This window comes from Egretta garzetta, unplaced genomic scaffold (genome assembly GCF_000687185.1).
Source record: "Egretta garzetta isolate BGI_Z169 unplaced genomic scaffold, ASM68718v1 scaffold213, whole genome shotgun sequence".
NCBI lineage: Eukaryota > Metazoa > Chordata > Aves > Pelecaniformes > Ardeidae > Egretta > Egretta garzetta.
Window position 1 is genome coordinate 2,298,333 of NW_009259242.1, and position 21,857 is coordinate 2,320,189.

General features: G+C 39.5%; 1 protein-coding gene across 5 annotated transcripts in view; it reads right to left on the reverse strand.

The window, feature by feature from the left end:
- Positions 1-21,857, reverse strand: part of TEX2 (testis expressed 2) — a 47,765-nt gene that overhangs the window by 4,954 nt on the left and 20,954 nt on the right. For all 5 annotated transcript variants that reach the window (XM_035891644.1, XM_009636016.2, XM_035891646.1 and 2 more), the window contains 6 exons: positions 15,713-15,913; positions 13,729-14,065; positions 12,313-12,560; positions 9,725-9,874; positions 8,228-8,327; positions 3,425-3,557 (listed from right to left, as the gene is read on the reverse strand). In XM_035891644.1, coding sequence (XP_035747537.1) covers positions 3,425-3,557; positions 8,228-8,327; positions 9,725-9,874; positions 12,313-12,560; positions 13,729-14,065; positions 15,713-15,913 — 1,169 coding nt within the window. The remainder of the gene's footprint in view (positions 1-3,424; positions 3,558-8,227; positions 8,328-9,724; positions 9,875-12,312; positions 12,561-13,728; positions 14,066-15,712; positions 15,914-21,857) is intronic.

The following is a 21,857-nucleotide window of genomic DNA, read 5'->3' on the forward strand; positions in this document are numbered from 1 at the left end:
GTTTACAGGATTTAAGGTTGTGGGTTTTTTTTTTTTTCTGAAGAGAGTCCAAGATGGAGTAAGGCAAAGAATGTCATGGGGAGATGAGGGGAAAAAAGTAAAATAATAAAATCAAACGAGTGCTGCTCTTGGGGTACAGAATATCACACAGTAGTAACTAATTCCTAGACTTCAACTATGGAAGAATTTATGTACACAATCACAGAAAAAATTTCAAATCTTTTAAACGGATTAAAATTAGGGAAGGATACAGTGAATACACTTCAGTATTAACAGATCTCTACCGAATGCAAGAGCTTGAAATTGTTACACAACGCCAGCTTCAAAGCACATGGTTTTAGCCCTAGGGATTATACCCAGGACTATAATATTCCACAGCTTGTTCAGAATACAGTTGATAGCCGTATTTTCTTTGTTTTGTGCGTGTGTGTGCGCTCTTGGAAATTTATTTGAAGCATTTAATAACCTCACACAGGGCATGGACTGAGGCTACTGTCTGCTATTCCATACACAGAACAAACTGTTAGTTGCTGCACGAGGTCCTAATGTAAAAGGACAGTTCAAGTGCAGCTCAGAGTGCACAACGCTCCTTCCTTAACTGCCTATTTAAGAACTGGAGCAGTAATCCCACAACCTCTCTACACTGAAGAATTTGCTACCCCAGGCTACGGAATCAGAATTCTAAACCTCTTCTTCTTATCCGGAGATGCATTTTGTACCTCCAGAAAAGCGAAACAGCACACCAAACTGAGCCACATCCCTGAGGACTTAGGGGGTGGTGGATGGTTCCTGTCACTGGCCCAAATAGCAATGCTGGAGCTGTTTCTCACAGGGAAGTTCACATTTTTAGGTCAGATTCAAACTACACATTTTCTACCTGGGTATGACCTCACTTCACTTTCCTGTGCATGTCATACCACCCAGTTCAAAGCATGCCCAGTGCATTTTCAAGGCTCTCAAAAGTGTCACCTTCTTACAAGAAGGTGTTTTATTTGCCTAGGTAGTGGGGCCCTCTGAAGTGCCTCCACAAGCATGCACCAACTGGCTAAGACCACAAGATTTCCTTGCATTAAACAAAGCAACAATAAATAAGCCTGAGTGAGATTTCAGGGGATCTCTGCATACAATGGACCATTTATATGACACAAACATTGGCAGAAAAACACTTTGGAGCTACAGTATTGTTCCTGAGCAGATTGCACAATATTTTATGAATTGCCATTTGTCGGTTTGTTTTCACATGGTACAACACGGCAAAAAGGACTGGGTTGGCTTAGCCTGCCTGCATTTGCCTAATCTCCAGTATGGTAGAACCTGCTACTGTAGTAATTTATAAAATTGACAATTACATAGTTTTCCACCCCTTTTGAGAGCTGCATTTTCCTGACAGCGCATGCAAGACAGCATTATCAAACTGTATGACAGCACACTTCACTTCTATTTCAAACAGTAACGCAGCAGCAACGATAGAATGGACTGCGACACTGAACCATTTGTCTCGCTTTACACTGACAATATCCAAGGGCAGTTAAACTCAGTGCCATTCCCCCCCACACCCCCCTTTCTGGATGAGTAGATGCCTTTCTTACATGAGCTTGTGGTTACTGCATCTCAAGAGGCGGTTTGTTCTAAGCTCTTGAGGGGCAGAAATGAGCGTAAGCAGCCAACAAGCATCACTTATAGACAATTGTGGATGCAAGCACATGCAGAATAGTTTCATTTGTCACAGCAATTGTCAACTGATAATTAAAAAAGGCAGTAAAATTAACACAATGGAAAGGATACATGAGAATCAAACTGTTCTATACTTCTCAGAGTCTTTAATTTGTTTGTTTGTTTATAATATCCATTGTATTTAAGGAAAAAAAACCAAAACCAAGCAAGCAACCAAAAAACCTCATTCAAACTGGAATGCGTTCGACTGCTCTTTATGTAAAGCTGGCAATACTACCTGGCCCTGAGTATTTGAAACATCACAGCCATGTGCAGGGAGCAGTCAGTTAATGGTTATACCTTCAAGTAATTGGTTGCTTAGCTACAGACATTTACATTTGCGTTGCTGGGGGCCTATTGCTCAGCTAGAATCAAACTGATTTTTAAATATGAAATCAATGCATTCACTAATTATTTCGAGGCCATTCTTGCACTGGACAGATAGAGAAATACACAAAGAAAATCCTGAAGGGATGGGGAAGAAAAGCAAGAATTCTATTTGCTTCAACATTTCCTTCTCTATTCCCCATTTTTTGGGTGGACAAGATTAAAGGGATTTTTCTAAAGTCACACCTACCAATTATACTGATGTAAATTCAGAAATATTTCAAGCAGTGACAACAAGAATCTAGGTCGATTTTAAATCCTCTGAATTTCTACCGGTGTATGAGATCATTCAGCTGCTAGTTTTTTCACATTTATTTTCTTGTCATGACTGCACTGTAACATAGTGCATATAAGTGCATGTAAGTAATTCTTCAAGATATCTCAGAATAGATAGTCAGAGCTATGACATGAGTATACAAAGCATCTAGTATCTTAGTTCTGGAAGACCATGATATTTTATTCATATCTAAACAAATGGCCAAATTTAGAGAATATTTTCTTGATTTGTTGGCAGTGGTCATACATTAAATCAGAGCCCACCTACTGTTCAGGGACTGCACTTTTCTTAAGCACAAAGAGGACACAGCAGGAAGAGAATCAACTCTCCACAGCTGGTGGGATGGATATTTGACAGGTGTCACTCACCAGGTTAATACAAATGGGCAGATTGATGAAATTCTAACAACATCATAAAAATGAGAGGGAAAGCACAAATGTAAGTTAGATAAGTTACAGTATGTGTGTTTTCTAATTAGTTCATCTATAAGGCGTTTCACTTAGACATAGCAGGTAAACAGAAGTGGGATACGAGGAAAACTCAAGACTAGGAGACTAAAGTAGAGGTGTGATTATTCCCGTGATGCAATAAAGCTATTGAAAATGTCTTTATGTAACAATTACAGCCTATTTTACCTTCCACAGTTGTTTACTATTACATGGTTTACAACTGTAGCTGTACCGTGTTGTAGTAGCATGTTACATGCGTCTATCTCCATATCTGTATGTATCTCCAACATTCAAGTCTTACTGGCTAAGACCCCAAATCAAGCATAAGACAAAACTAAATTTTAGTCACAGAACATTTTAAAACCCTACTAAAATATATATATAATGATTGTACTACACAAGCCTTTTATTAAGACAATTATCAGTGGTGTAATCATACATTAAAGCTGCAAAGAAAGGCAGAGTTCCACACTCACACGTATGCAACGCCATCAACTCCTTTCAATCTACTGCAAAGCCAGAGCTGCATATACACAAGGAAAATTTCACTTTTTCACTATGAAAGCTCTTGCTTCATTCTATTATTGCAATACCTTACCCTTCTTTGCCGATCTCTCCAACTTTAAGCGCTTCACCAAGCGGCTCTTTACCAAGTTTGGTCAAGTTCATCTTGGTCTCCAGGGTCATTAGAAAAGATCCATTGTAGGACATTTCCAAATCAATCCAAAGTCCTAAAATTAACAAAGATGTCACTTTAAGGGCAGTCACAATCACTTTATTTTAATGTCAAGCCAAAACTCATTTTGAAGAAGTCTATACATCACACTTTTTCCAAAGAGAAAAACTACTTTTTGGTCAACTGATTATGTCATTAATTCACAAATAATTGAAAACTTATCAAAGCACGTTTTTGTTCACATTAAGTTTGTGCAACAAAGTTGAATGTTCAGATATGAATCAAAGCCATGCTGAAAGACAGATCAGTGAGTGCAGCTAATGATCTAAAAAAAGGAGTGTGATTTACGCACACCTAAACTGCTTAAGAGATCTGAATCAAGATAAAGAAAATAGAATACAACAAGGGATTCACTTCAAAACTATTTGCAGTACTGCTCCAAGCCAAACAGTAATGGGGACACTCCTCTGTATTACTTATGCTGTCCAAGTAAAGCAAAACTTGAAATCCCAGAGCAATATGGCTTGTCGCACATCACAACCTGCAGTCTCTTTTGCTTTCAACAATGGTGTATCAAAGAAGTATGAAAAGGTTCATACAGTAACTCAGCTATAGGCATTCTTCTTATGACTCACAGCAAACATGGTCATTACTTAGAACAGTTCTAGATGTGGAATAGGGAGGTAAATCCTGTTGTCTGGGCTATCGCAATCACCAAAAGAATTGTCTTGGGAATAATTGCAAGATTAGGTCGCGCCTCTTAAGTGACACCCTGCAGTCCCACCGATTAAAAAAAAAGCTGTAGGGTATTCGTGATCCAGAGATTAGAAATCAGATGCCACTAAGCATAGATTATGCATCTTCCTTTTCTAGACATTGCAGCTGCACACAATACGCCCTACCAGTATCTGGCACATCAATCACTAACGCATTCTACTTTCATTTACTTATTCGGAAGCAATTAATAGTAACTACTCTTTGGGTTTGATTGATCTAGAAAAGACATGCTTTTTCAGTTAAAGAACAACTGTTGTCTTTTCTGCAGAAACATATCAGAAGAATGGCATTGTCCCCAATCCCACCCATTTATATTAAAAGAAGTACACACAGCTCCCAAAGACCAGGTCATTGACACACTATGAGATTACACATTGGAAGCAATACTGAAGGCAAGCTGCTTCTTTACTAACACAAATGATTCTTTTCCATCACCCAGTTTTTCTAATGCCGTTTTAAAACAAAACACAGGAACTCAAACACAAGCTTATATAGGTTTTTCCTCATTACAGTAATGGAGTAGCAGTAAAGATCATCAGAAACAAGAAGCCAGCTAAACAGATCTTTTGGATAACTAATGAATCACCATGCATCAAACGTCAATGTTGTTTTAATAGTAGATCAAATAAAGCAAAAGGATGCCATTACTGAGAGGGAAAATTCCTTCTGGCCAGAAAACGTCCATATGCATCCTCCAGAGGGAAAAGGGGAGGTAAGGGAGGGAGAGGGGGTGAACAATTGGGCAGATGGTACAATTTATTCAGTGTTATCTGGTTCCCTAGCCTTGACAGAAGTACAGTAAATACTACAGCCTGTGCTGTCACCCAAATAGGACTGTATTAACAGAAACAAGATTTTTTTTTTTTTTTCCTAACACTGTCTGTTAACAAATTTAGTTACTTAGAAGAGCCATATCCTAAAAAAACCAGTTTCCTCATAATCAAGCACTGGTAAAAAAGTATGGATGAAACAAAGCACATCACAATTAGTACCTGAATTTAAAGCCTCACAAAAGGCTACCTCTAATGACTGTCTCAAACACTTAAAAAAAAAATTCTAAAAATTGTTCATTCTGGATACTGGCCTGAAGTTTTTGTTGGTTTTTTTTCCCCATGTGTGGTTTATTCATAGGTCAACTTGCCAACAAATACATTTATCCTTATGAAAACAAGCATATCCGATTATCATCCCCTTGTTTATGTCCTTTTAAGCACAATAGCAAAACAAGTTATTTCAGTGATTATTCACTGCAAGCTCTTGAAAACTGTGATACTAAGAGTTCACCTGAAGAGTTGCAAGGATTACAAATTCTACCATGAATGTTTGCTTGTTGCCATTTAACTGAGCAAGAAACTGAAGGAGTTAATTGTCCTCACTGCTGTTACCGGCAGTTAATTGAAACCAAGTGTTCAGCAGTCTCCTAAATCCCATCTCATGACTTAGAACTACAGTCTTTGGTTACAACTGAAGTTATGAGAACAGAGAAAGGAATTCAAAAAATGTTTAAATCTAGGTAAAGGGAAACACTGACAAGAACCCCAAAGCGTAAGTTCGTATAAAAACAAACCACGAAACCACTTGACAAACATCATACATGTAACGATTTTAGAAAGTTTTCACTTTGTTTTCTGTAACTCACAATAAAACTTCTACCAACCGTGAAGCCACTTTGCTACTGGGAACACGGGAGGATTTCATAAGTACTGCGGAGAACCTGCTGTCCCACGCAGGGAGCGTATGACAAGAAGCAGCAGTATGTTTAATTCCCTGAGTACTGATTGCACATGAACTTATTCCATCTATCCAATTTTTATTTCTCTTAAAAGACAGTTTTTGTTCCTCACGACAACAAAACAATTTGCTCTTTTTAAAACATGTTTTGTTTATAAAGCTCAGTGGAAAGCATACTTTCTAGAAGTTGAGAGCAAAGTACCCGGTGTCTTATAGATAAGGGAAAACCCAAAGCATTGCAAGTCTCAAGTGAGATAAAGGCAAACAATAGCATTTGGATACAACAGGCAGCATTGGTTAACGTTACATATGTCCAAGAGAATTTTAATAATTCCCCAAAGTCTGTTTTGTTCACACTTTTACGAGGGAAAGGTTAGAGCTTACTAACCTTCTCATGCTTTTAGTCAGTGATTTGAGTGGCACAAAATTTTTAGTATTAGTGATAGAGTTTATTTATTTCCTCCTAAATTTCATGCATCTGGTATTCTTGCAAAGGTCTGATGATAACTGTTCATCTGAATTAGGGAAGAGCACTGTAGTAAGACTGACAGACAAATGAGTCTTACGTCAAAACTACAGTTAAATAAACCTTAAAAAGCCCAGGTCCAAGCTATATAATACGAGCAAAGATGAAGCCTAAATTGCTTCTAAGCAGAAACTGGCTTGCTAACTAATACTGTGCACAGCTGAATTCTATCACAAATTCTCCATCCTGGGGAACCACTGCTGCTTGACCTTTAAGAACAGGGAGTGGAACTAAGATCTTCAAGAGACAAACGGCCCCAGCAAATATAACCCCCCCTCAAACCCAGCGAGTTCAGCACTGCAATCTCCAACCAGCGCTGCAAGAAAGGACATGGTACCGTATACCTGCTACGTGCTCTGTAGCCTCATGCTCTGAGAAGATACTATATAAAGAAACACAATAGTCTGTTCCTCGCTTAGAAACACTGTGCACAGGAGAGCTAGCAAAGATTGATCCGGTTACGATTTTCAGCTGGTTACCTGTTCAAACTTCGCTTTGTCCATGTTTTTTGTTATTGTTCTAAATATGCTACAGAGACTTGCTGAACTTTGGCTCATTGCTGCCCTGTAATTTAGAGCCTTTCCAGAGACTCTTAACATGTATTTTAAAGTCATTAAATTCCTACCATCTCACTACCAGTTTATTGGTTTTAGCACCACCTAGAAAGGATTTTGTTATCTTCATCTAAGAGTTGAAAGAGCAGTTTAAAACAAAAATAAATTGTTTGCCATGCAATCCATAGCTGCACCACAACAGCTCCTCCAAGGAAGTATTTCCCTTTAGACCAATTAGAAACTTCTCCACCTTGCATTAAATACTTCTCTTTCACTTCTCCAGTCCAGCGTAACAATATGGTAACTAAAGGAGTGAATGGAGTGAGAGGAGACAAGTTAAGAAACTCTTAATAAACTCCGAAACAATTTAAAATTAAAAACTGCTCTGATTATATGTCTCAGAAGAAAGATGGCATCTACCTCTTCTCAGCATGTACAAAAAATACTTTCAAAGCTAAAGAACATTAACCCAAGTCTGTGTTTATGTGAATACTTAAGTAAGAGTATCCTCAAATATACTTCTGTGACCATATGCAAGCCAGAAAGAACAAAAAAGAAAAAAGCCAACTATTCTGATTCATAAAGCAGCAGTATGAAAGTCATTCAGCTTAAAAAAAAATACATATTTAATGTTAAGGACATAAAATGATGCTGTATTTTGAAGTTTCTTTTCATAACAACACCGTGTTCTTGTTTTCTGAGTTATTACAATTGTATTTCCTGAATCACTGTTTTCAGAACAGGGCAACTTCTCTTGAAGAGAGCCAAATCTGTTTTCTGCTATGGTACAGAATCAGATCTGTCCTGAGGAGATGTGCATTGCTCTCTATAGTCCGTGACAGAGTATCAAATACAGGTCCGCATCTCTGTCGCATGCAAATTTTAGTTTAGTTCAGTAATTATTTCCAGCGGAAAGACATGATCATATTCCCATATCTATAGAATTATGTTTATACCAAGCCTGATGCTACTACTACTGGAGATAAGAGACCACTCAGTATCTCCTCAGAATAAGCTTTTATTAAGTGTACCTTCCTCTGATTAGAACACCCACAAGATAAACAGATTAAAATTCTATTCTCCACATGTACAAAGGCATGAACCTGGCAAAACCAGAAGAGGAAGCATGTATTTTACCTCTGTGATCAACAGAAGGTTTGAATGCTTGGAGGATCTTCGGCACTGCTATCCCCATGTCAAGCTCAGTTAGAGTTAGCTCATTCATGAAGTACGGCAGCTAAAAGAACAGAATGTAAAAATCAAATCCATCTTATGGAACTAAACATCGTTGTTTCCCGAGAGAAGAAAAGTCATTAAACTTAAGGAATGGATTGAGCTGAAAAAACACCAGTGAAAGAACACAAATATGTTTACACAGATTTCTTTCAATTCTAGGATTTCGCAGTTACCAGTTTCAAAATAGTATTTTAGGGAGAGATTCAGCATCTGAACTTGGAGTGCTTTTAAAACTATGCTGAAGTTCAGATGCTGACCTTAAACCTCCAGCATACTTTCTGGTCAAAGCATGCAAAACGCTCAAGAATGAAGTGTAAATCCTATTTTACTGTGAATAAAAATCAAAGACTTATTTGGATGTAAAATTCAGTCATATATTTTATAGTTGCAGTTCTATCAATCTCTCAGCTATTTTTATCTTTGGCAAATTCTTTCATAGCACATTAGCTTTTAAATCTCTATTGTAATTTTAGTACAATAGAGGCACAGAATCACGATGATTTGGGTATCTATTTACTGTAAGTATTTCTAATTGATAGAAATTCTCTCTCCTGTGAAGAGACAGTGCTTTAACCTATCAAAAATACATCCATCCTCCACTCCCATCTTTCCACTTAAACTGTTTCCAATTAGATGTTTGGGTACCCTGCTGTCACAACCGTGGAAACAGTCAGGGCAGAATTAGGTTACTGCTTATTTCCCAAAGCACAAGCAACACCATCTCACAGCTGATGCTGGCAGCTAAATTTCAGAGCTTTTGTCAGCAAGACTACATCTTCCTTTGCCTTTAGGAAAAGGCAAACTCCTCCCTAAACATCAGGATCTAAACAGCCCTGTGATTAACTGCTGCTGTTCAGAAGTTCCAAAATGCAAAGGGAAGACCCAGAAGTCATTCAAAAGCATCAGTCCTCCCTTCACCCTTTGAGCTTATGTGGTTGATGCACAATTAGATCCCATCACCCCATAGACAGCTCTTTTGCTCACTGTTACTCCCACTGAGCTCTCCCACAACTAGTGTATGTCGGAAGTTAACAGGAGCACATTAGAACTGTGGTTCCCGGATCTCCTCCATCTGAAAGGCAATCTACTATTTCCCATAGCAGATTTCATAACTTTTAAGTTCTATTTATCCCTAAAGTAAATACAATAATACTTCTACTTTTTACGTAAAAACTTCACAGACACAAATTAGTTAATCCAGCTGTAGTTCATTGGAAACTGAAGCCACAAAGTGAAAATGTTGAGATCCTACTATGAAATGGATAGCAAAGCTGAACTGGAACTCTGCATCACACTTATTTGCCTTTTACATATAAGCGTGAAATAAGCATTTCTTAAAGACTATGTGTTTGGTTTCCTCCATAAGAAATGTGTAGTGCAAGTCTCCAGATTAGTCACCTTTATTTTGCTAAGTTTCATTTGGATCTTCTTTGAGACTAGATCAGACCAGTATTTTTCTCCTAAAAAATCCCAAAATATTCTTCCGAGCAAAGCATTCACCCAGGCCTCCTGTTCTTCTTCTTCAGCTTCCACATGGGCATCTGGTAACTGAAAACACAGAGCAGGTTATTCAGCTCTATAAATTCTGTAAACTAAGGTCAGAAAAGTCCTCATTCACACTGGGAAGTTCAGTGTTACAGCCCGGGTTAGCGAAGAACACTAAACACTCAGCACATATAGCAGCTTTACAACTACATCAGCTGGCCTGACATGAGCTTGCTTGTCATCATCCTGACATGCAACAGAGTGAACGAGACCAAGTAGATATAAATTCACCTCTGGCAATGAAATGAGAAAGTTGTATGTAACAACCTCTGGCAGAAAAAGCAGATAAGCCCTGACTGGGCAGACTTAGAAATCTGTCTGTAATAGAGACACTCTGTCTTCCCCATAGGATCTAGAAGAGCAGCTACCCTACTCTTCTCCTGTTTTATCAAAAAATAAAAAAGCAAGACCCAAACATACATCCTTAAACCCAGTTGAGAAATATCACAAATAGATGATAAACAAATGCAGTACAGGGAAACAAATTCTTCCTTCCATTGTTTGTATATAGGATTCAGGAAACCGTATTGTTCCTTCTGCTGCACTAAAGGTTTTGTTTACAGTCCAAGAGGATTGTGTCTTGGTCTCAAAATACTTGGAGGTATATGTTCAGATGTATGACTGACTACAGACATGAAAGCAAAGGCAGCTGAAATAACTTTGGGCGTGTACATGCTGTCACATATTCCATGAAAACCAGGAGGTTTCCATGAAGGAAAGATAACAGTGTCTCTCAACTGCCTGCAATGAAAGGAGAATTTGCCTTTCATTGTCACAGGCAGAAATCCTGAAGCCAGCAGAAAAGCAGTGCTTTCTAAGAGGAGTCAGGTAGATGCTACAGTTCTGAACATCATTTCTTGGCAATGACTGCTGCTGATGGCTGCAGCCTCACGCAAGCAGAATCGCGGGTTAGTAGCTTCTGCTGTGATGCAAGTTTCCTGCCAGCTCCGTTCATCTATTTATAGAATGATTTCTGGCACGTGCCAGATTCAGCAGTGAATTCATCACTGCTTCAGGGGTTGTCAGGGGCTGGAATATCTTTTTTCCTGGGGGAAGACAAGATGTGTTTATTCGTACGCTATACCACAGCCTCCTGCTCCTTTCTGGACATTGTATAGAAAGTCTGGCAACAAAGATCCACGGTATGAATTACATCTTTTAAATGAATAGTGATCGCACTTAACATTAAGGATCCATTTATTAAGAGTGTCATACTTAATATTAAGGTTCTGTTTATTAAGAATGATTCAAATGCAGTCCAAGAGGCCAAAAGATTAGTCGGAGCTATAGATGTTGTTCACTATTGCACTGCTATGTACTACACAATACTAACACATCAGCCATTTAGTATTGCTTTAAAAGACATTTAAAAAATGGAAACCATACAATCCATCCATCCATGCCTTATATCTTTTTGAGCAAGGCTGTCCAAATCAAGGTGTAATCCATACAAGAGCCAATTCCATTTCTGTCCCCCAATCAACCCAAGCAGCAGGTATACTGCAATAAAAGCTGTCCCACTCTTGCCAGAGCCAAAGCCAGAGGACCATCAGATGCACACGAAAGGCCAATTCCTAACCCTACTCATGGCAACAGGGCCAGGGCATCATTCTCAAGAAGAGGTTAAGTACTTTCTGAAACATGCATCAGAAAAACAGTCCTCGGGTCCAGGACAAAAAGCACTGCTTCGTGTGATCCAGAGTGCATGAGCAAAGCCAAATGTGGGGCTGAAAACAGATTTTATAGTGTAATATCTGCACTGAAAAACTGCTACAATCAGCATCCAACTTATACTTGGTGTTCTTATGACAATTCTGTCCCAATCAGGTGCAGTCAGGAATGGTAGAAGGCTTTTAGCTCCCCACAATCAGCAGAAAATTAAGATCAATTTTTCTACCAGGTACTAAAAATTCCACTTAAATTGTTTCAGTAAGTCTTTTAGTTCAATCAACTTTAGGATATACACTGAAAAATTTAGCTTTTTACTACTACTGGGAAGTGAGGTTTGTAGAATTTTGTTTGATTTTGTTTGTTTGTTTTGATCTTAAGCATAAGATACAAGTTCTTTTGGGATCAATGGTGCTTTTCTTTTGGGACCACCTGTGCTTTCCTAATGAGGAAAATCTAAAGCCATATTGCCTTCAGCTGTACAATCTTTTAGGTACAAGATACTGCAAAAGCCAGAAAAAGACTGATGTTCTTGGGACATAAGAAATCAAACTAAATCAATAAAAAACCTTATACGTTATATTAAGAAGAAACTGTGGTCAACAGGGAACCGGTAAGCATGAAAACCCCCACTGATTCTATTAAAAGTTTAGGTCCAACCTGCAGTTAAAGAAATTAATTTTTTCTTTCTACATAACTAATTTTTAAAGTAGTTGTTAACAAGATAAAATATAGCACCACCTCTGATGCGTCTTTTGGGGGAAAAGTCTTACCTTTTTCACAGCTGTAGGGCTGCTATCTGCACTGAGGACTGGACTACCTGAAGGGCTTTTCTTTTCATGTGGAACACACTTTGCCATATAAATATTATAGTCCAGAAGCATTTTTTGCCGCACGTGGCCAGCCAGATCCTTGTGCTTTGGCTGGGATGCAATTTCTTCTGCACTTCCCTTGCTGCTGCTTCGGCTGTGTGTGAGAACTCCAGATTGACTATCGGTTCTACTGTGTGTTGGCAAGATACCTAAATTAAAAGGAATAATACCTGTTTAACAGAAAAGGAGCCTGACAGTCAAACAGATGAGTGTATGATCAAACACTCAAAGGAACAAAATTAGCTTGCAGATATAATTCATTCTGAAAAAAGACCATTCAGAGTAGTGCTTTCTCATTTTGAAGGGTAAAAGTAAATTCCACTACTGTGTGTTTAGGTGGTCCTAAACCCAAATTAATCAATACTGGGTATGATTCATCACTCAGCAGAATGTGGGACTGAAACACTCAGCTGATCAATAGCATATTTCAATATGGACATACATATGTATAACATACAGCAGAATTCCCAACAGCCCTGGCTGGGGAATGCCTAAAATCAAAGTCAGGTGATTAGAATGTACCTATAACTAAACTTTTTTTTTTTTAATTTAATTATAGGTTGTTACAATTAAAAAGACTGTCAAAAGCATGTAACTATTAGAATTTTAATTAGCCATTAATTTTGCATTTGCATTTCAAGAAGTTATGTGCCAGAAATAATTATGTTAACCAATTTTTAAAAAGCTTCTCAGAGAATAAAGACAGAAAAGCATGAGTCATTCAGATTTAAAATTATATCAGAGGATGGTTTCAAATTAATATTTCAAACTTTTGATCAGTACTGTAGACTAACACGTTTGTTGGTTCAGATATATAGCAGAGGACTACTTATTTAAACACAAAAATGTGTTTGCTTGTGACATTAACCCATAAGAAAGCTCTTTAGTCTTTACAGGAGACTGGAGTGGAAGGAAGGATGGAGGGCGAAGAACAGATAAGAGGACGGAGTCCAATACTGCAAATATTGGCATCGGTTCCAACAGTACAGAGAAGAAAAAAAAAGGATAGAACAATTCATCCTAACTAAAGTTACAGGAGTTGTTCCAGTCCCCCCAAAATACTGTATTCACATAAAATGGTCTAAAAATAGTTAGAATAGTTGAGGGCATATAGCCAAGTATACAGCCAAGAGAGGAAAAGGCAGGGTGGGAAGGTAGGAATGAGAGGCCAACATAAGGAGCAGAAGAGTGCCTTCAGTATTATTTGTCTGTGAAGATCACTATGGCTCCACAGTTGCTATAACTACCACTGGGAAAATGTAACTTTGGTTTGTTTCTTTTAATAGATGCTTTTACTAGAATACAAAATTTGCATACCTGGCTTGCTCCCACATAAACTGGATGGCTTCTTTGCTTCAGACTTCAGCTTGGATGCAAGAAGGAACCTTCGGAACCACTCCTCCTTCTCCCTACCTGTCCTTCCAAAGAGATAAAGCACTTGATCCTTTTGGCTCGTGTACTTTGCTCCATCCTGAGGTTTCTTGGATTCTTCATTGTTCAAGTCCACTTTTTCAGCAGATAACTTTTCCTCTGTGTTCTCTTTATCAGTCTGGGCCTTTGCCATAAAGTCATCCTGCCTAGCAAGTTCAATGCAAATAGGATACTTCTTATTCCAAATCCGTTTTCGTGCCAGACTCTTAGGAACCAGGGAAATCTGAAGGATAAATGAAAAGGTTAAATTAACTTATTTTTCACTTGTATCTTCTGTGCTTCTGTAGTCACATAAAGAACACGAGAGATACAGATCCTACATTGCACCTGCTGGGTTTAACTGACTCAACTTATAGCTGGTTTTGTCCAATCCACTGCTGTCTCTAGGTCTTTGGTGAGCCATAGCCTTGGAATTAAAACAAGGACCATTCAAAGTAACTTAGACTTCTACAATCATGTGGAGAAACTCACTTTTCACTTAAAAGATCCTATTCTCACTGTTATGCAGAAAAAAACAGAAAAAACAAGAACTTTTATTTCTGTGACCATAGGGCAGGTAATGAGAATCTAACTGAGTTTTAAAACTCAACTTTTCAGGCCCACCTCATGAAATCGAGTTTGAAGTTGGCAATAGTCACATCAAGAATGTAATAATTAAGGAAAGAAAGTTACTTTATTCCTTTATTTATAAATTATATTCTAAATCCAGTATATTCAGAGAGAATTAAGATAATGCAAGTAATGAGAAGAGTAATAAGAGTGAAAAATTCTAATCTAGTGGCTGAATTTACCTGCATTCTCCAAAAACTGTGGGTAAATACCTTGGAGAATAGCCATAATTTCCTTATTATATTTAGGGCACCCAGCACTTCTGCAACCAGTTGGGGGTGGGGGAGGGGAAGTACTGTAAATTATTCTAAGATACCACGGTGAACAATTGTCAGTCAAGTGCTCTTGTAGCAGGCGATAGCTTTACTTGTCTTCATTATCAGAAAACAAATCTGCAATAGGCAGGAATTGAGTTTTTGCTTTATCTTTTTCACTGTCTTCCTTTAATGGAAGGCAGAGCTGACAGCAAGCTCCTTTCCCATGCTGGTTCAGGGAAACGAAGGGAGGTTTTCCTCACTATCGCCTTGGTCCCTCTCTCCCTCTAACTCCCTCAGTTAACTGAAACACAATTTCCTCCTCCTCCTTTCTCTGCACTACCAAGGCCCTCTATTGATGCAGCACATTAAAAAAAAATCCATTCTTCTAATAATGGGGTATTGCTGTATTATTTAATACAATGCCAATGGAATCAACTTCACATGGCAACTCTTCACAGATTTGAGAAAGGCAAATAACATGTAGGAAAACCGTCCCAGCATTATTCTTGATGCACTCTTCCGACTGCAAACGTCCCAACCTCCTTCCCTAGACAGCGGGTGCCAACAGCAAGTTGTGTCTGTTCGAGCCACCTCTCACTCCCCTCTTTAACATCCATATACAATGTATGTTCCCCCTTTGAGTGAAATGCAAATGTAGTCTGAACTGCCTTGGGATAGAGACAACCACCAGATTACGCATTTTGGTGTAAGCTTCAGAACAGTCACACAGTAATCTCATGTATGGGGAACAATTCCCTAAACTCCCATGTATTAGCTTCTGCTTTGAACTGACAGGGGAAAAATCAAGCTTTTCCTTTACTGTGTAAATATGTAATTTTTTTCTAAATCCTGCGCAATCTTCCCAGCACAATCTTTTGCAAGTTAGTCACGACACAGTTTTGTTTACATAACGACAGCACATGAGACCAGAGGAGTGAAAAAAAATTTCAAAAAAGTTTCAAAGTAGTCTGTCTTAAAATCAGATATAAGTAAGGCACACTCACCTTGCTCTCTGTCAGTTCATAAATTTTCTGGCTGACATACGTGACTTCAGGCTTCGGCTCATTGTACACAGCCCTTCTAGAAATATTTTTATTGGGTTTTGAAAGTCTTAAGGTGCTTCCTTCGAGTCGCACATAGACAGAGTGAGTCAATGTAGCATGGTATGTTTCTGGATCATAATTATAAATTTCATTCATCCATCCCTGGAAAAGAAAACACTTGTTAACAGGCTTTTAAGCTGCTGGGGAACTAAGTACAGCACATACATCAAAGTTTTAAATAATTATCCAAGCTTTTGCCAAAGTTATGTCACTTGCTGTACAAATACAACAAAGAAGTAAATGCCCTAAATGAGGTAACACTGTCCTGGTTTCAGCTGGGATAGAGTTAATTTTCTTCATAGTAGCTAGCATAGTGCTGTGTTTTGGATTTAGTACCAGAAGAATGTTGATAACACACTGATGTTTTCAGCTGTTGCCAAGTAGTACTCAGACTACTCAAGGACTTTTTGAGCTTCTCCTGCTTGGCCAGGTGCATAACAAGCTGGGAGGGAGCACAGCTAGCACAGCTAACCCAAACTGACCAAAGAGCTATTCCATACCATAGAACGTCATGCTCGGGGGGGGTTAGTTAGTTTGGTTGGTTCGTTCGGTCGGGTCGGTCGGTCGCGGGCAGAGTGGTCGCAGCTCGGGCTGTGTGATCGCGGCTCGGGGGGAGTGATCGCGGCTCGGGACGGGCTGGGCATCGGTCAGCGGGTGGTGAGCAATTGCATTGTGCATCACTTGTTTTATATATATTCTCTTACTATTATTATTATTACTATTGTTATTCTTCTCTCTTATTAAACTGTCTCTATCTCAACCCACGGGTCTTACTTTTTTTTTTTCCTTTCCTACGATTCTCTCCCCCATCCCACTGAGGGAGGGGGGGGAGTGAGCGAGCGGCTGCATGGTGCTTAGCTGCCAGCCGGGTTAAACCACGACAAACACCAAACTGATAGAGCATGAGATGAGGACTGTATCCCAAGGACACAATTTGTTTTTTCTGACTGCTCTTCCACCTCATCTTCATGAAACCCTGTGAGATCTGCAGAGGCAGGTTTGCTGGGAAGAGCCATGAGGCAGCCGGCAAGGGCACGCTGCAGAGCAGCCCTCCGCTTACAGCAAGCACAGATATCAACAGCCAAGGCAGAGCAAACTGTCTGCTTACAGACAGCACTGACATTTCAATCACCAACAATTAAGGACAGAGTGGAAGATCACAGTGGAGTTTGTTTTAACGCACCATCACGGTTTAACATCATTTAACATGTTGTGTAACTGCCCAGTTACAACAGGGGAGCCGTACTGTAAGGAGGACAAGTTTTCCTTCTCTTAACCTGCCCTAACACATACTTTGATAATTACTTCTACCTGCACATCAAAACCTTAATTGGGCATACTTGATGTTCATTAATGTCAACAGAAAGCAAAGGAAATAGATTTAAACAGACATACCCCTGGAGCATAAAGTGAAATGGCATCTTCAGAAATACCTAGGTGAGTATAGTAGAGGGGAGAGCATCTGCTGCTGGGAAGCAGGGGGAGCTGAATGCACAGCCCTAATATTCTTCAAAACAAAAATGTTGTAACTACCTTATGCGGTATGAAAGAAGTTTCCACCCACACGTGGAAATATAAAATTTATTTTAACGCTCACTTGCTTTAGTGCCATATAATTTCTGAAAGTAGACAGCATACACTTTCTTAGGTGCCATAGTAACAGTGATATCTATGTTTTGCTTACTCCAACATTTACCTCCATTTTCACCAGAAACCCTGAAAAACCTAGATAAATTAGCATTTCTTTTACGTTCAGGAAAGGTTAAGTCATTCATCTTTGCTCAGCTCCAAAGCAGACTACCTCTTTTATTAACAGAAATACCTATACCAACACATGCTCTTTGAAGAAGCTTTGTGTTTGGGGTTTTTTTCCTTACGCTGGGTTATATACAACTACCACATTGGAAATACAATGCAGGAGGAAGAGTATTCTATAAACCATCAAGGTTCTGCGCAGCAGGGTGGATGTATGTTTGAGCACGTCCCATTTCCTTCCTAGAAATTATTAGGCCAAGACATCTTTGAGCAGACAGCAATTAATTTTCAGCCAGGAACTCCAGCTGGACTTACTGAAGCACAAGGACATCATGTGAGTTGCCTAAAGCCAGCGCGAGCCATTCACTCTGCAGTACTGGCATATCCATATGGCCCACAGATCTCTGGACAGACTCCCACCTGCCCCCCAGATCAGATCTCAGAGCTATTTCTAGCTCAGACACTGAAGTCTGGAGCCTGCAGCCAGGCAAATGTACAGACAAAAGTTGCTGCCTCAAGAGTTTATTGCCTTCTCCTGCAAGGCGCTTCAGCTGGAGGCTACATAAGCTGGCACAAAGAAAAACAGATACTTGGAAAGTGGATCTTTATATGAAGCTTAGCCACACAAGCCCTTTTTACAACTGTAATAAGCTATGATGTTGTTTTTAGTAGGAGGGTTGGAAACCTCTGGGTACACGTGGTACCCAAGAAGGAAGGGTCAGAGTACACTTGAAGTTTCGCTAAAATCCTGCTCGAGATGGAACTGGCTGGAGCTTTCTGACAGCAGCACTTGAGCTGAACAGAGAGGCATGTAGCAATGAAAACAAGGTGCAATTTACACATTTCTCTTGACTGCCACGTACCATAGTGAGAAGTAAAAATCCATGAACGTAACTTCAAAGATAAAAAGCTGAGAGTTGAGATGACATGAACACCTTGGGACACACATCAGATGCACAGACTATGCTCTTACCTTCTCAGCAGCTATACAGCCATTACCCAACACCCTTACCGTCATCTTGAATTTTACCCCTCCTGCACACACTGAGATGGCATAGCCACATCTGTGACAGAAAGGCACGAGGCCCAGCCTACGTTAAGTGACTTAACCAAGTCCAGTGAACCTCTGGTAGCACAGGGGTCTGAACCCATCCAGTATGTCATCCACCAGACCAGCACCTTTCCTATCCCATTTCTTCTGTAAGTGTGCCAGTACCAGCCTTTCTGCCAGAAAATTTCGTTGCCCTATGCAACTAAACAGCAGAGGAGAGGCCCTTTTGAAGATCGCCACCTTCTTCCCAGCAGAAGCAAGACACACTGAATTTAAAGGGCAAAAATAAACAGAATTTCTGCTTCCTCCGTTTGTATAGTCCCACTTCTCTCTTTCAGTGCTTGGGAGCCTTGGGAAAGTCCCACCTGCTTTTCTGATCCCTACCATGCGCCCAGGCTTTCTACTTCAAACAAATTAATCAGCTGTATAATCTGCCAAACTCACAATTCTCAAACGCTGTACCACTGCCTCCCCTGCTCACTGTACATAACTAACCCAACAGAAGTGCAAATGCTGCTTCTCCTCATGCAACCATCAGGTTATTAGTGACTGAAGAACCTGTCCAAGACTTTTAATGACTTCCAGCTGCCTAAGATACTGAATTTCCAAATCTAGAGCTGACAGAAGATAAATACATTTCCCACCTAAAACAGCAGCCTATATAGCGATTTCTATACAAGAAAGAGATTGGCTGCTTCATGTATTTGAGGCACAGTCCAAAACCCAAGAAGATACACAATTTTAAATTCAAATATTTGGGATTTTATTTTCAGACAGTACCTAGCCAACAGTCAGGATGAAAGAAATACCATACTGCATTACTACAAACCCTCCTCATACATAAATTTTCAGTTTCCTAGTTTCTAAGGATGCACTGTTTCCTTTTTGCACTCAACTTTCAAGTTATTTTGTAACACAGAGAAACATTGCAAGGCTAAGAGTGAATGTTAATACTTCACCAACTGATTCTTCACTCTATTAATGAATCTGAAAATGTGTGCCAGCTGCAGGAATTCCTCCCCATATATCTAACAAACAGTGTTAAAGGGTGAAATGACACCATCTGCCTTCTCACTTCAGCAATTTTCATTTTTGTAAATTGTTTCATCTAGCATAAAAACCATTTTTGAGGAAGTTATCCAAGAAACTCCAAAATTCATTCCAAAGTTCTTGCATTTTAAGAACAACTTTAGCAGAATCACCTCCACCCCTTGCTTTGCAAAACCAAATTGGAACAAAAGATTCACAGCCTACGGAAACCGTTTTGCAATGCATCTAAACAGAGAAGTTACGTTACCGTAACATGCTAGCAACAGATGAATTTTCCCAAACTACTGAAAACAACAATGGATTTCCTTGTGTAGGAGAAGAGTGACTGTATGATGGGGCTTTTTTGTACTAGCGAAGTTGTTAAAATAAGAAATTTAGTAATTCAGGGAGGACAATGACCACAGTCATATGCTACTCTGCAGCTGCTTGCCATTTACACTGATCCTGTGATCTCCAGTTATAAAGGTCAGCAGTTGCTCTGAATTCACAGCTGAAATTAGGAGAAAGGGCTTCACCATCACTTTAGCAACTAACCTGAAAAAGTATCCAGTTTGAATATTGGGCAGCATGGCTTTTCTAGCAAAGGTCACAGGTGCTATTCCAAAACCCACACGTGCGCTAACAGGATCTGGCCCGTTTGCTAGGCAGAGACTGAACTGGCTTTCAGAGTGCAGCACGCCGCCTCTCTCACAGCACCACTATCAACCAAACTGGCCCCGCGGGGAACGCGTGGGTCTGTGGAACTCAAGGACTTGCATAAAATGGCTTTAAAAGGCCCGCCCCGGTTTACTTTTCCTCTTTCATGACTCTGGACTGCAAATTTTTATCCAAACTGCAGTTCAACAGAGTAATTCACGTGAACAAGAACTGCAGAGTCAGGCTCCGGAGAGCATCAAGTTTTTTATGTTACTCAGTTTAAGATCTCAGGCACGTTAAACCTTAACCTGAGAGGGGAGATGGGGGGAACTGCTAAAGATCCTTATGAAGGACCCAGAGAGTTGGGAGCACAGACCAGGTCTGCAAGTAACAATAAATAAAAATCATTACTTCTGTGATATTTTCCAATAAAAAAATTTAAAAAAAAAAATCAGCAAGTCAACTTCACAAGAAAGCCCAAACCCAGATTAAAACTGCCCCCAGAGTTTCTTAGTGATATCAACAGATTGATTACTGTCAATTGTCATTAAATTATATATTTAAATGTTCCAGCACTGAAATTCTTGGAAGACTGTTGATCACTCAAATCACACTAATTGTATTAGTATCCCTTCTCATTACCACTATTTTATAATACTTCAGTAGTATGTTGCTTGATAAATGAGGAAAAATGTAATGCAGTCTTTTGAGCTTTTATTGACAGGGAACCTGAAGACACAAAAAAGGTCTAAAGGTGGGCAGAAGTAACCATCACCTTAACTGGAAACCACAGTTGTCTGCCAGAGGCCACTATCAAACATGAAAACCTTTGGGTAATACTCAGGAACAGCGTGCTGGGGAAAAGCCTCCTCTTCCTGTACAGCCGTGGCTCAAAAAGCTTCTTCAGCAGGCACTGCCAACACGGTCTTATCATAATATAAGTTCTTTCTAATGGAAAGGGTAAATTCATCATTTCCAGTTTAGCTGTTACTTAAAACCTTTCGTATCAGCCAGCACAACACAAGGGAATGCACACCTGAGAAGGCCAATAAGGAAGTTAGAAAAGACTAATGCATTAAAGAGGAAAAAAAAAAAAAAAGTAGGCAGAGAAAAAAAGGGAAAGGAAGCTGGAGAATGGAAGACTAGGGGAATAAAGAGATAAGAAGACATACTCTGAAGATGCAGGGGAGTTGTGTGCATTTTCTGGTTGGTGGGGGTGTTCTCCCACCGACACCAAAGACATTGGAGTGGAATAAGTACAGAAACCTACAGAAGCATACGCTAACCAGCACAACGGTGTTTTACTCTTTCACAATGCAAAGGAACAATTTTGGGGGAGACAATATTAATGTTTAGGTACTTTGGCAATTGCTATGGGGAATTTTCCACTATTTCTTGAAACCAGGGAAATGCAAACCTCTTAGACAATATTTACATGGGGGAGAATGCACACGTACTTGTACAAAAATAGCTTGACAGCAGTTTGGCAGAATCCCAACTCCTAGAGCCCCATAAAGGGATCTTACTCATAGCATTTATCATAAATGCACAAAA